At 52.7% G+C, this 13,327-nt stretch overlaps 1 protein-coding gene across 1 annotated transcript in view; it reads left to right on the top strand.

The window, feature by feature from the left end:
- The window catches only part of GALNT9 (polypeptide N-acetylgalactosaminyltransferase 9), a 114,973-nt gene that overhangs the window by 44,850 nt on the left and 56,796 nt on the right, over positions 1 to 13,327 (top strand). The window contains exons 3-4 of the mRNA XM_086345966.1: positions 8,412 to 8,578; positions 10,802 to 10,976. Of these exons, the coding sequence (XP_086202092.1) occupies positions 8,412 to 8,578; positions 10,802 to 10,976 (342 nt within the window). The remainder of the gene's footprint in view (positions 1 to 8,411; positions 8,579 to 10,801; positions 10,977 to 13,327) is intronic.

The raw sequence follows: 13,327 nt of genomic DNA on the forward strand, positions 1-13,327 counted from the left end.
GGGGCGCTCAGCGATGGGGGCTGGAGTCACCTGAGGGTGCCATCATATACGTGCCTGCCAGCAGATGTGCAGTCCACTGAGCACCCACACAGGGCCCCTTTGCATGGCCTGCACCTCCTCTCAGCCTGGCAGCCAGGGCAGAGTCCGGTTCCCTCTGTGGTACCACTTGGCCCCAGAACAGAGACCCAGCACACAGAACCTTGTTGCTCTTCATGGCGCAGCTCAGAAGCCAAGTGACATCCTTCCCTGTGTTCTGTTGGCGAGAGGCTGCTGAGCCCCTGAGGTTTGAGGGGAGGGAGGCAAAGTGCTAGGAGGGTTGGGAGCTGATGTTGCAGCATCTTTGGAAAGCATAATCTGCCAGAACACCCATCTCAGACTGTCGTGGGGTGACATTTGGGGGTACAGGGGCTGATGACTTTCAAGGTAGAAGTGGGATTCCCCCTAAAAAGAATGAATGTTCCATATCAGAAAGAATGCTTTCATATGAATAACCCAGCAACTCAGGAGTGGCTGCAACTACAATGGAATTCCTAATCTCAGATAACAAGAAGTCCACAGGTTTGAGAGGGGACAAAGCTGTGCATTGGTGGCTCAGTGACATCACCGGGGACCTGTACTCTTTCCAACTTTCTGCTCTGCCACACTCAGTGCGTTGGGCTTATGCTCCTCATGGTCACAATATGGCTGCTGCAGCTCTCAGCATCACATCTTCATAAGTCAAATTTCCAAAGGGCTAGAATAAATACGTTCCTACATCTTGTTGCTCTTTAAGAACAGAGGAAGCTTCCCAGGGTCCCCAGGAGGCTTTCCCTCACGTGTCCTGGGTTGTTGTGTGTCTCACCTGTGAACCATGAAAGGCAAGGGTGCTTTCCTGCTCCTTCTCAGAGCCCCTGCAGAGTTTGGTTTGTTCAGTCTCTGCCTCACAGGATGATGGGGACACCCGAGTCTTGGAGACAGGAGTTTGCTGAGAATTTAACTCAGGGGTTTGGCAGTTGGTTCTCCCCTCCTCTAGAGGCAATCAAGGTTCCAAGCTGGGACTGTGTGTGTCCCAGACAAGGACAGGGTTAGGATGAAGCAGCTCGTGTCATCTCCACCAACAATATGATAAAAGCCCCTAGCTCACCCGGACAGGGACATCTTGAGATGGAATGTGCTATGGCCAAGGCAGTGGCCAGGCTAACCCCTGTGAGCGCTGAACCCACCAGCTCCCCTGTCTTCCCCTCTCTGCATGCTCAGGGACTCCAGGATGCTACAGCCAGGCAGACCCCTCCTGAGGGGCATCCTTGATTTCAGACAAGTGCATCCCTGCATCACGCACATTTTAGGACCTGTGCTGGATCAGGACTCCTTCTATCACAAGTGACAGAAAATCCATCTCAAATTGTCTTAGTCTGGAAAAAGAGAGAAAGGGGGAGAGGCAGGGAGGGGATATATGATTCCTGCAACTACAAAGTCTGGAGGAAGCGCTGGCTTCATGTCGAGTTGGATTTGAGGATCAGCTGATGTCATCTGGACCTGGCATCTCACCATCTCTCTGGTCTGCTCTTGCCTCATGGCTTCATCCTGACCACTGGGAGCAAAATGAATGCAGCTGCTGCAGCCTCACATCTTATCTCCCCAAGGCCTCAGACAACATTTCTGTGGCTCTGTGTGTCTATTCCGGAGCTATTGGTGAACTGCCTGGCTCAGACCTAGTCACATCCCTCACTGCATCCAGGGGCTGGGACTTAGAATGTGATGATGGGAAGTGGACTTCATGTGTTACTGGGGAAGGGGAAGGGGAAGGGGCTGAGCTGGACCACAGCAAATGTCCTCAGCCTGAGACAGGATGGACAGGACTCTGGCTGGTGTTACATTTTCAGGGGGAGGAAGGGACCTTGAGAGGGTTGCACTGCAACAGGTGTCAGTCACCAGGTACACTGGGATGGGTGCCGAGAGCCTGATAATGCTAGAATGGTTGCCGAATTCAAGGCCTCCAGGGTCAGACCTCAGATCCTGGACCAGGGCTCCTTACTGGGTAATGTCACCTCAGGGCACATTTAGAGGTGTTTGGAGGCACTCTGGATTGTCTCGACCTAGGTGGGGGCCAGGGATGCTGCTAAATGCTATCGTTTACAAGACAACCCCCACAACAGAGAATTAACTGAATTATCCCGCCCCAAAATCCAGAGGGCTGAGACTGGGAAAACCTGGTCTGGTTGGATTACACGTGGCTCAGCAGGGACTGAAGAGTCCTCTGAATAAGGCAAATGCCCCCAAGGTGGGTACACAACTCCTCTGTCAAGGGCTTATGGGTGTGTGTGGCATGTGTGAGCGTGGACATGCGTGTGCCCATGTGGGGTATACATGCACACGTATCCTCAAATTCAGCTTGAACCTCACTCACGTTTAGACTTCTGGTGTTTCCCCCATACAGAATTATCCAGAGGTTTGTCCACATGTGTCATAGCTTTAAACGTGCATCTCACAGCCCGCCTTTGAGTTCACAAGGAGCTATGATGATATGTGTTGAAGCCTTTGGAGCGTCTGCAGTCCTGGGTGCTGGTGAGGCAGTGACCAGACAAATTGGAAGCCCTGCCTGGGGCTCCCAGCCCGGGAGGCAGAGCAGAGTAGCAGTCAGTGATGTGGCCATATAGGGGAGATGTGTGCCAGGCAGGGCGGGCACGCAAGGCCCTGAGGCAGGAGCAGACTCTCGTGCTCTTGGAAGCACTGGGGCCCTGAGGGGCCATCAGGTGAGCAAGAGGAAAAATACAGAGGTCAGGTCAGAGGGGACCCAGCTCACATCCTAGAGATCGTGCCTTTCTTAGTGGGTGGTGAGCACATGCAGGAAGAGGGTCAAGGGACAGGTAGGGGAGACCAAAGTCAAGGCCAAGGCTTTGCCAGAGCAGCTGGGACTGGAAAGGGATGAATTTGTTGTGAAGGGGAGCAGGGAGGGTAATAGTAGGAGGGAGGGGGTCAGGGAGACAGGGTCTCGTTCTCTCCTGACCTGTGACTGTCTAGGGAAGGGTGGGGACACCCCGCTACGGGTTTGAACATAAAAATGTTATGTTGATGTAACATTCAATGTCAAGTTGAAATAATTATAGTGTATCACCCGGTCTTCTCTCAGTTTTACAGTAAGCCAAGAGCGCGTGGGTGTGCCCTGGGTCTCCCTCCCCCTCTGGAGGCCCCGGGTGGGGATGATGGAGGTCCTTCTCCCTCTTTTCCCATGTCCCCCACTCTGTCCCCTGCATCTGCCCCACTCCCAGACCCATTCTGGATCACTGTGATTACAAGCTCTCAGAGCCGCCCTCTTGCTGAACTCTGATTCTTTCCAAACTCCGTCAACTTGGTTTATTTTCTGTCTGACAGAAATAGGGCTTTTAATTACAAAGAGCCCTCTGGTTCTACTTAGACGGACTTATTCCAGGACTGCTGCGTGATGGTCAGTTTTGTTTCTACCATCACATCCAGCCCCTCCCTGGCTCCAGTGCAGGGCAGGGAGGCCACTGAGCCTTGAAACTGAAAGCTGATTCAGGCACAGAAAGAGATGTGGAAACACAGTGCCACGGCTGGGAGGAGAAGCAGGCACATCGTGGGACGGGCTGGCCCGGCGGCCAGTGGAGCTTGTCCTGGTACAAAGGCAGGACCAGAGCAGCTCGGCCTAAGGTCAAGTTCACGTGCGCTACGGGCTGGGTACCTGGGATCAGAGACTGTAAAGAAAAGCAGAGAGGAGGAGGCTGCTCTTTGGACGGTAACATTCCTGATCTCCAGTGGGGTATTAGCACAGGTTTCTTACTGCCTCACTGACATCTTACCTACTTATGTGTGAAAAACAAACCCTTCTATCGGCTCAATATTTATTTTTTTAATTTTTATTTTTTGTGGCCCCTGCAAAGCTTGTGGAATCTTGGCTCCCCGATCAGGCATTGAATTTGGGCCCTCAGCAGTGAAAGCAAAGAGTCCTAACCACTGAACCACCAGAGAACACCCTCTGCTCAATATTTAACACAAACAATTTTATTTTCCAACTGAAAAGGGGATTATATGCTAAGGAAAACAGATTATTTTTATGCAAATTTGCGCTGGAGAAAAATGAGCCACCTCTGTTGCACGATTTCTAACTTAAATAACAATTTGTAAGCTGCAAATGTTTGCAACGGGTGTGATTTGTTAAGTGTAGACAAACAATAAAGTGAGACAGCTCATCGCCCAGTGGGAAACATGCCCTACACACCCCCAGCCCATGGGACGGCCCGGTCCTTGCCTGGCTGGGTCCTACTTATCTTTTGGATTTTTCTGTGGGCTGACTTGTGTGTCCCCCCAAATCCATATGTTAAAGTCCTAATGCCAGGACCTCAGGATGTAACTGTATGTGGAGGTGGGGCCTATAAACGGGTGACTGAGGTAAAGTGAGGCTGCAAAGTGGGGCTAATCCCACAGGACTGGTGTCCTTATGAGAGGAGATCCGGACACAGACACACAGGTACAACTGTGTGGGGATGCAGGGAGGAGACGGCTGTATGCATGTCAAGGAGCGAGGCCTCAGAGACCAGCCCTGGGACACCCCGGCCTTGGACTTCCAGCCTCTGGACCTGGGACTATAAATATCTGGGTGTATGTTTCCAGGGCCTAAACGGACTGACTGTTCTGGGACCCCCATACCTCCTCCGCTGCCTTGTCCAAAGACACCTCCCTGTGGCCACTCTTCACCCCGTCACCCTGCTCTATTCTCTGCAGTCAAAACCTTTGTTTCCGTGCTCGCCCCCCAACCCCCGTGCCCTCACAAGTGGAAGCCGTGGGGGCGGGCACCTTGTCCCTTCTGGCCAGTATGGCCTCCAGCCCCTGAAAGGAGTCTCATGTGAAATGTGTCCCCGGGAGACGGCTGCAGATGCTGGTGGCTTCTCCACAGGCAGCGCCAGGTGGCTATTGCCAGTTGAAACCTCTTTTAGAACAGAAGTTTGTGGCCCAGTGGCAAAGCCGGAGAGGTCCCTGGCCTCCTAACCTGGTCATGGAGGGAGAGGAAGGGGGACGAGAGCTCCCACGCCCTCCAGACTCCGCCAGCTTCCTCCACACCCTGAACACAGTGGAGGTTCCTGCTGCGCTGAGGTCGCTGTGCACCGAGACGGGGGCGGGGGAGCCCATGAGTGTCAGGACTCGGCCATGCATGACCTATTTACTTGTTCTTTCTTCCCCTTGTCAACAAGTGCTGTAAGCCCTACTGCGTGACCAACTCTGGGGTCTTGGGGTACAGCAGTGAAGGAGCCTGCTCTTGGGTGGCCTGCAGTGGGGGGCGAGAGACCCTAAAGAAGCCACGTGAGGACGCCTGAGGACAGTGGGCTGGGAAGAAGGTGCAGGAATGCCAGCACCCAGGCCTTTGGGATGGGGAGGCAGTGGGGGGCACTGCAGCCCCTCCCCTGCAGGCCCCCAAGAACCCCTCCTCCAAACCCATCCTTCCTGTCTGCAACTGCAGCTGCGGCCACTCTCAAGATAGATTTCCTTCCTCAAGGTGTGTTTTTTTTTTTTCCTGTTTTACACATTTTGCAGGTTCATGAAAATCATACATTCCAACTTTCTTCCTCTACAGAAACATGGAGTGAAGTCTTCTTGTCAGAAAGCATTTTCCTGAGTGATGAACTCTCCCTGCAGCACCGCAGCCCATACCAATGTGACAGTGACGCAGGGCTCTCCTTAGTCATAGAGCCAGGCTGGCACTCTAACCCCAGCTGGGAGCAGGCAGGGAGGGAGGGCCCCCCTCAAGGCTCGCTCCCCGCTGGCTGGGGGCAGCCAGCACCAGCTCTGAGGGCAGCACTCACTACAGGAGGGGGGAGTTAACCGCCAGGATCCTCACATTTCTGTTAGGGCTGCTGAGGGAGCTGGAGGGCTGAGATACAGAGAGCAGGTGCTGTGCGCTGGGGACCCTCAGCTGTTGCTATCATCCTGATTGGTTGTCATCATGATTAATTATCCATTAGTATTAGTTATTATCACAATTCATTATCATCAGTATCAGTTATCCTCGTTATTATTTATCATCATGATCAGTTATTCTCATAATTGATTATTATAGTTATTGCTTATCATCATGGTTGGTTATGCCCAGTATTGGTCATCTTTCTCAAACAGCTCTACCCCGTTCTCACCCTTGCTGCTGCTGCTGCTAAGTCGCTTCAGTTGTGTCCGACTCTGTGCAACCCCATAGACGGCAGCCCACCAGGCTCCCCCGTCCCTGGGATTCTCCAGGCAAGAACACTGGAGTGGGTTGCTATTTCCTTCTCCAATGCATGAAAGTGAAAAGTGAAAGTGAAGTCGCTCAGTTGTGTCCGACTCCTATCGACCCCATGGACTGAAGCCTACCAGGCTCCTCCGTCCACGGGATTTTCCAGGCAAGAGTACTGGAGTGGGGTGCTATTGCCTTCTCCGTTCTTACCCTTAGCCCCCAACAACTACAATGACTTCCCATTTTAATTTTTTTTTAATATTTATTTTTCTTTATTTGTTGACTGCACAGGGTCTTAGTTGCAGCAGGTAGGATCTGGTTCCTTGACCAGCGATCAAACCCAGGAGCCCTGTATTGGGAGTGTAGAGTCCTAGTCACTGGATCACCAGGGAAGTCCCCCCGCCACCACCATCTTTAAATAAAGCTCTTTCTCCCGTTGTGGGATAGGCAGGACTGATCTTGGTCTAAGTGTGTCCCCCCAAAGATGTACAAATCTATCTGCCAGGACCTCAGAATGTTTCTGATTAGGAAATGGGGTTGTTGAAGGTGTAATTAGTTAAGATGAGGCCATACTGGAGCAGTATGACCCCTAACCTAATGACTGGTTAGCTGATGAGAATAGGAAGCACATGGATGGATAGGAAGGAGGCTGTGATGAGAGTGGGTCACTCCCAGTGTGGGCCCTGTGGGACTGCCCAGGTCACAGGCCCACAGACCCAGCCCAGCCTGTGAAATTCCTGCTTCATAAAAATCTAAATTTCTCTGTTTTGCAAATACATGACCACTTTCTGTAAATGTCCTATGAGCCTAAGGAAAAAAAAAAATTCCCTGAAGGAATTAGGGGTTTCCTTATGTAAATTCCTTCATGGTCTCAATTTTTCAGTCTGCCCAGTCTGAAGGTGACGCACAGTTATGGTTTCATCAAACTCTCCTTACTTTTCTAGTCATTTTCCCTTTTATACCCAGCTGCAAGTTCACTTTGGGATAACAGTTTATAATTATTATGTCTCCTTCATAAAGAGCTTTCTCCATCCTGTGTGATATCTGTGCTGAATGTCTGGCTTAGGGAGGCAGTATTTGTCTGGCATCTCTTTCTCACTTGTTTATATTTCCAATCTTTTTTTTAAAAAATCACTCTATTTTAATTGTGTTTATTATAAACCATAAACAGCAGAGCTGTGTGTGTATGAATATGTGAGTGAATGTGTGCATGTGTGTATGTGCATTAGTGTGTAAGTATCTAACTTCATTGAACAGCCTCTGCTATTTTAAAGAGAATTAGTTTACTTACATTTATTGTAGCAGCCAACATACTTGAGTTCCTTCTGTCTTACTTTATTACCTACTTCAATTTTTGTTCCTTTTCCCCCCACTTCTCTATTTTTGATAATTTCCCCATGTTCCCTTGTGAATTTATTCCACTGTATTATTACATTAACAGGCACTCACCAGCCTTATTCCACGCTCAATTATGGAATATTTTGCTTTCCCTGCTCCCTTCATTTCCCTTCCCACATCCCTACTTCCAAGATAAGACCTTTGGAGAAGATACTTCATCATTCTATTTTATCTTGACACTGAGGTTAGGCGGAGGCCACGACTAGGCTGTCCCATACAGACATCTCTCCTAGTTCCACAGCCCTCATCCAACACTTGTGTACTTGTCATCACTGTTTACTCAGATCCCACTTCAGAGGACAGCGTCTGTTGAGCATAGGACCTTCCCAGTAGACGCCCTCTGTCTAGCAGCCACCAACACCATGACCTCCTGGGGCACAGATAGGGCTGGGCATGGGGAGTGGCTGATGTGGGCTCCAGGCTGGAGCTCTCCCGGACCCTCCACTGGACTGCACTAAGAGATGATCATCTCTCCTTCACTTCTCTTTCATGCCTCCCAAGGGTGTCAAAACAAATGTTCCAAGCGATCTCAGTGGGACGTTAATCCCTTACAGGTGCAATTTCCCTGTCTTTCCTCAAGGAGAGAGCAGGGTCCAGGGTCAGAGTATGGAAGTCAGGGTTTCTGAGATGAACACCATCCCTCTGTTTCTCTCCCTGTGCTCATTCCTTTTCTAACCGTGGTATCCCTATTGCTCTTCCATCGGTAGCAGGATTTAGAAGTGGTCCCGATGGGCCTCCTCTGGGGGCTCCAGGCTCCCACCTCCCCGTCCTGTCCCGACACTGACCTCTGCCCCCCATGCCATCTCTCCTGCAGGTGCAGACAGATGACCTACTCGGATGACCTGCCCCAGATCTCTGTGGTGTTCATCTTTGTCAATGAAGCCCTCTCAGTCATCCTGCGCTCCGTCCACAGCGTGGTCAACCACACGCCCTCCCAGCTCCTCAAGGAGGTGATCCTGGTGGACGACAACAGTGATAATGGTGAGTGGGGCCAGCTCAGCACCCCAGCGAGGGAAGCATGTTGCAGCCCTGGAGCCCAGAATTCTGAATTCAGGGTATGGCCAGGGCCACGTTTCCTCCAGAGGCTGCAGGAGAGGATCCCTCCTACCTCTCCCAGCTTCTGCCGGCTGTTGGCATCCTTGGTGTCCTGGGCTTGTGGCCACACCTCTCCCGTCTCTGCCTCCATCTTCACAAGGTGTCTTCTGGTGTGCTTGTGTCTCTCCTTTTCTCATAAAGACCTTCATCCTTGAATTTAAGGCCCATCCTAATCCAGAAGGTTTTCATCTCAAGACCCTTAACCTTTTATATCCACAAAACCCCTATTTCCAATTGAGGTTCTGGGTGGACCTGAGTTTGGGGGTGGTGGCTATTCAACCCCTACAGCCATCATCCAGAAAGGCCCCCCATGTGTTAAGTCTCTCTATGCTAATCACACCTTCACTTCTTGTTTGTGGACAAAACTCCAGTGGGAGGCTTGCTGATGGGGAAGGGGCCAGTGCTCACAGCTGGAGTGTGGGCCCCAGGGATCTCTTGTCATGGCCCCGCGTCAGCCTCCACCCAGCCCAGGCATTTATCCACACCCACCAGGCACATGGGGCTCCAAGCCCCCAACAAGGGTCTGGAGGTTCCTGGCCTGTCCTCATCTGTTCCTCTGCAGAAGCAGACAGGAGCATGGACCCCACTACCGGCAGCTCCCACACCAAGGTCCTGGTGCGCTGAGCTGTGACTGTTGGGTCTCTCCATCATTGCAGTCTCTCCTTCTCACGTCAGGAGTCAGGGGGAGCGTGGAGGAAAGCGGGGAGAGGCGTCCCAGAGCCCTCCTGGCCTGAAGGAGCTCCAGCCTCGCCTGTGCTCTGTGTCTGTGCCAGGAGAGCCCCGCCCAACACTGCCAAGGGAGCGAGAATGAGGCCTGGAGAGCGCAGGACAGAGCACAGGGACACTGCTCCGGGACCCACTGGCTATGCAGCTGGAGCCCTCTGTGGGGCCAGGCTGCCCTCCTGGGAGTATCCACTAGAGCCTGGTGGTGGGCATGTAGGGGAAGGCCTCTGGGTGGTGGAGGTCTTCTGCGAGAAGTCCCTATAGCCAAGGCGTGAGAGTATTGACAAAGGCCCTGGAGCAAGGATCCAGTTCAAACCCTCTCAGCTCCTCCTGCTCAGCCCCGAGCCCACACCCCAGCCCTCTGCTCCTCCCTGCACCTCCTGCCCACCCACTCCCCTACCCCTGAGAGCAGCCAAGGGTGTCTCCACACTGCTCATTTCCCATACCTGTAACGTCCTCCTCTCTTCCCCGCCGGCTCCCTGTCCTGTCACAGCCCACGTGACCTTCACAGGCCACCCCTGTCCCTGCCCCGCCGACCTGGAGAAGCCCCCGCCACACTCAGACGCCCACTCCCTTTCCCCTTTTTCTTTTTTCATTTTGGCTAATGTTTGCTATTATTGTGACCTATTTTGTTGCTTGTAGTTTTAGCCCTTGGGAGCTTCCTCACAAAGACTCCTGGGCCCTCATCCGTTTTTTCAATGACTTATTGAGTTGAAATTCTCATAATGTAAAATTAACCATTTACAAAATAATTATAGGGCTCAGGGGTATCAAGGACATTCATATCATTGTATAGCCATCACCACCATCACCAGCAGAACCTTTTCATCTTCCCCAAATGAAACTCTGTCCCCATTAACTCCCCACCCCCCTCCCATTCTGCTTTCTGTCCCTATGGATATGTCTGCTCCAGGGACCTCATGTAAGTGGAATCACACAGCACTTGTCCTTTGGGGACTGGATTATTTCACTGAGCATCATGTTCTCGAGTTTATCTACCTTGTAACATGTGTCAGAGTTTCCTTTCTAAGGCCGGACCGTATTCCATTGTGTGGATGCGCCACACTTTGTTTATCCATCCATCTGCCCGTGGACTGCATTCCTACAGTTGAGTAATTCAGCCCCGTTTTCTCTTATTCTCATAACACGTTCTCTGCCTGGATCAATCTGGCTTGATAGCTCGTGGTCTCTCCCGCTGGAACACAGCTCCACAAGGTGGGGGTCTTATCTCTCCGAAATGCCCCCAGCACCTTGAGCCATGTCCAGCTGTGGTGTGTCCTCTTACAGTTTATGAAGTATGGATCCGGAGCCCACAGTGACCGTGCATCTCAGTGGCCTCGGGCTCTCCCACAGTGCCATACCTGAAACTTCTCCGTGTCCCCACAGTGGAACTCAAGCTCAACCTGGACCAATACGTCAGCAAGAGATACCCGGGCCTGGTGAAGATCGTCCGCAACAGCAGGCGGGAAGGCCTGATCCGGGCGCGGTTACAGGGTTGGAAGGTCGCCACGGCCCCCGTCGTTGGCTTCTTTGATGCCCATGTGGAGTTCAGCACAGGCTGGTAAGGCTGGGGCCCGGGGCCAAGTGGAGCTGTGCCCTGGGTGGGGTCTGCTAGGGCCTGCAGGAGCCGGGCAAACAGGATGAGTCTGGTGGGCCACGAGGCCACTCCATGTGCAGTTCTTAGAACCCAGAACCCTGTTTGTGATGCCTGTGTATGAGGACTGATCTGTGTTCCCACCTTGTTCCCAAAGGAATTTGAATTGTCCAGTCATTCCAGCAGCGACAGTTCAAATGAGGATGTTCATGTGACCTTAGGTCAGGGAGGTAAACACAAGATTGGGTCTCGTGTATATGAAATGTGGTCTATCGGGTCTCGGTTAATAGAAACCCAAATCTAGTTGGAAGCAATTTCTCATCCTTGTGAGAAAGTCCTAGGACACAGCATCTGCCCATTTTCTCCCACCCATCTATTCAGGGGCGAGATGGGCTTCTAATGAGAAACGTGGAGGGGGATCTGGCCAGGGGAGTGATCAGGACACCAAGGAGTGGCTGGGATACAGGGTAGTGGCCGGGACACCACAGAGACACCCAAGCACGTGTGCAGGACGACCTAGAGGTGCCCCAGGGGGCAGGGACCCTGCAGGGCCTCGGTGCTCAGTGTGAACCCCAGACCAGCAGCATCTGATGCCCCTGAGAGCTACCAGGAAGTACAGGTCTGTGGGATACAGGGTCTCAGGGTGGGGCCCCAGATCTGTGCTCTCTCGCCTGGGGATGTTCATGACGCTCTGCCCAAAGGTGGCCAGTGATGCCTTAAGAACAGAGTCATTTGTCCAGCAAATTATCCACACAGGGCTTCAGAGCTGCGGGTGGCCCTGCTGCCTCTATCCAGACCCTGCTGTCCCTAGGCAGGCGGTGAGCTGATGCTCTCACAGCAGGTGCCTGAGGATGTGTTGCTAGAACAGAAGGATGTGCTTCAAAGTTTTCTGGAAAGCGCCCGCTGGGCTCTTGGTATATTTCCTAATTTCCTCTCTGGTGGCTGCATCTGGGAGTCGCCCCCTGAGCCCTCACTCCCACCAGGCCCTGCAGAGGACCTGAGAGGAATAAACAGCAGCTGGGTGGGGAGGGCAGAGCTTGGCGATCCCGCGGGAAGGATCGGGACAGGACAGTTGGGCCACCAACATGATGCGAGTGTTTGAGCCCTGGGCAAGCCTTGGTTTCTTCATGCACTGACTGGTGATGTTAGAGAGCTGGATTGTTGCCAAGGTTACATGTGGGATGCTTGTGAACAGTGCCGGCTTCGGCACACAGGTGTCAGACAAGTGCCCAGCTGGGACTGAAGACTGAGACCCCAGGGGACCACCTGTGTTGGAGGGGCTGGGACATGAGAAAGTGGAGGGAGGGTCACCCAGTGCATGTCCTGGGGCTGCCATAACAATGACCAAAGGCTAGTGGCTCAAAACGAGAGAAATTCATTCTCTCACAGCTCTGGGGCCAGAAGTCAAAATCAAGGTGCAGGCAGGGCTGGGCTCCCCAGGAAGCCCTTGGGGAGGAGCCTCCCACCTCTTCCAGCTCTGATGGCTCCGGGCGTCCAGGCCTGTGGCAGCATCCGTCCATCTCTGCCTCCGCCATCACATGGCTTCTCCTTTGTGTCCTCCCTCTCCTTTCTCTTAGAAGGACACACCTTGGATTCAAGGTTCACCCCAATCCAGGGTGATCTCATCTTGGGTTTTTTAACTGAATTACCTCTGCAAAGACTCTGTTTCCCAGTAAGGTCACATCCCAGGTTCCAAGTGGACCAGTCTTTGTGGGAGGACACCATTCACCCCTCTTCCAGCTCTGGGGCCCCAGGAGTCCCTGCGCTTGTGACCGCATCCCTCCAATCTTTGTGTCCGTCTTCACATGGCTTCTCCCCTCTGTGTGACTGTGCCTCTCCCCTTCTCTCTTCTAAAGACCCTTGTCTGTGGATTTAGGGCCTGCCTAGGCTTCCCTGGTGGCTCAGATGGTAAAGAATCTGCCTGCAATGCAAGAGACCTGGGTTCGATCCCTGGGTCAGGAAGGTCTCCTGGAGAAGGAAATGGCAACCCACTCCAGTATTCTTGCCCGGAGAATTCCATGGACAGAGGAGCCTGGTGGGCTAAAGTCCGTGGGGTTGCAAAGAGTCGGACACACCTGAGCCATAATGCACGCACACACACAGGTCACTCAGTGTGATCTCACCTGAAGATCATTATGTTAAACCCACAGTGGTAGGGTATGCAAGGGGTCCACAGTGGGCGGGGAGCATGAACCCCTCACCCAGGGGCAGCCTGCAGCCCCTACCAGCCGAGCAGCAGGGAAAAGTCAGCCCTGTGTACCCAGTTTGCCCCATTTCAAGAGAAACTAAAACTCACTCTTCTTTATATCAAATCTCCC

This window comes from Bos grunniens, chromosome 17 (genome assembly GCF_055505025.1).
Source record: "Bos grunniens cultivar Pamir isolate PY7600 chromosome 17, Bosgru_T2T1.0, whole genome shotgun sequence".
Classification (NCBI taxonomy): Eukaryota; Metazoa; Chordata; class Mammalia; order Artiodactyla; family Bovidae; genus Bos; species Bos grunniens.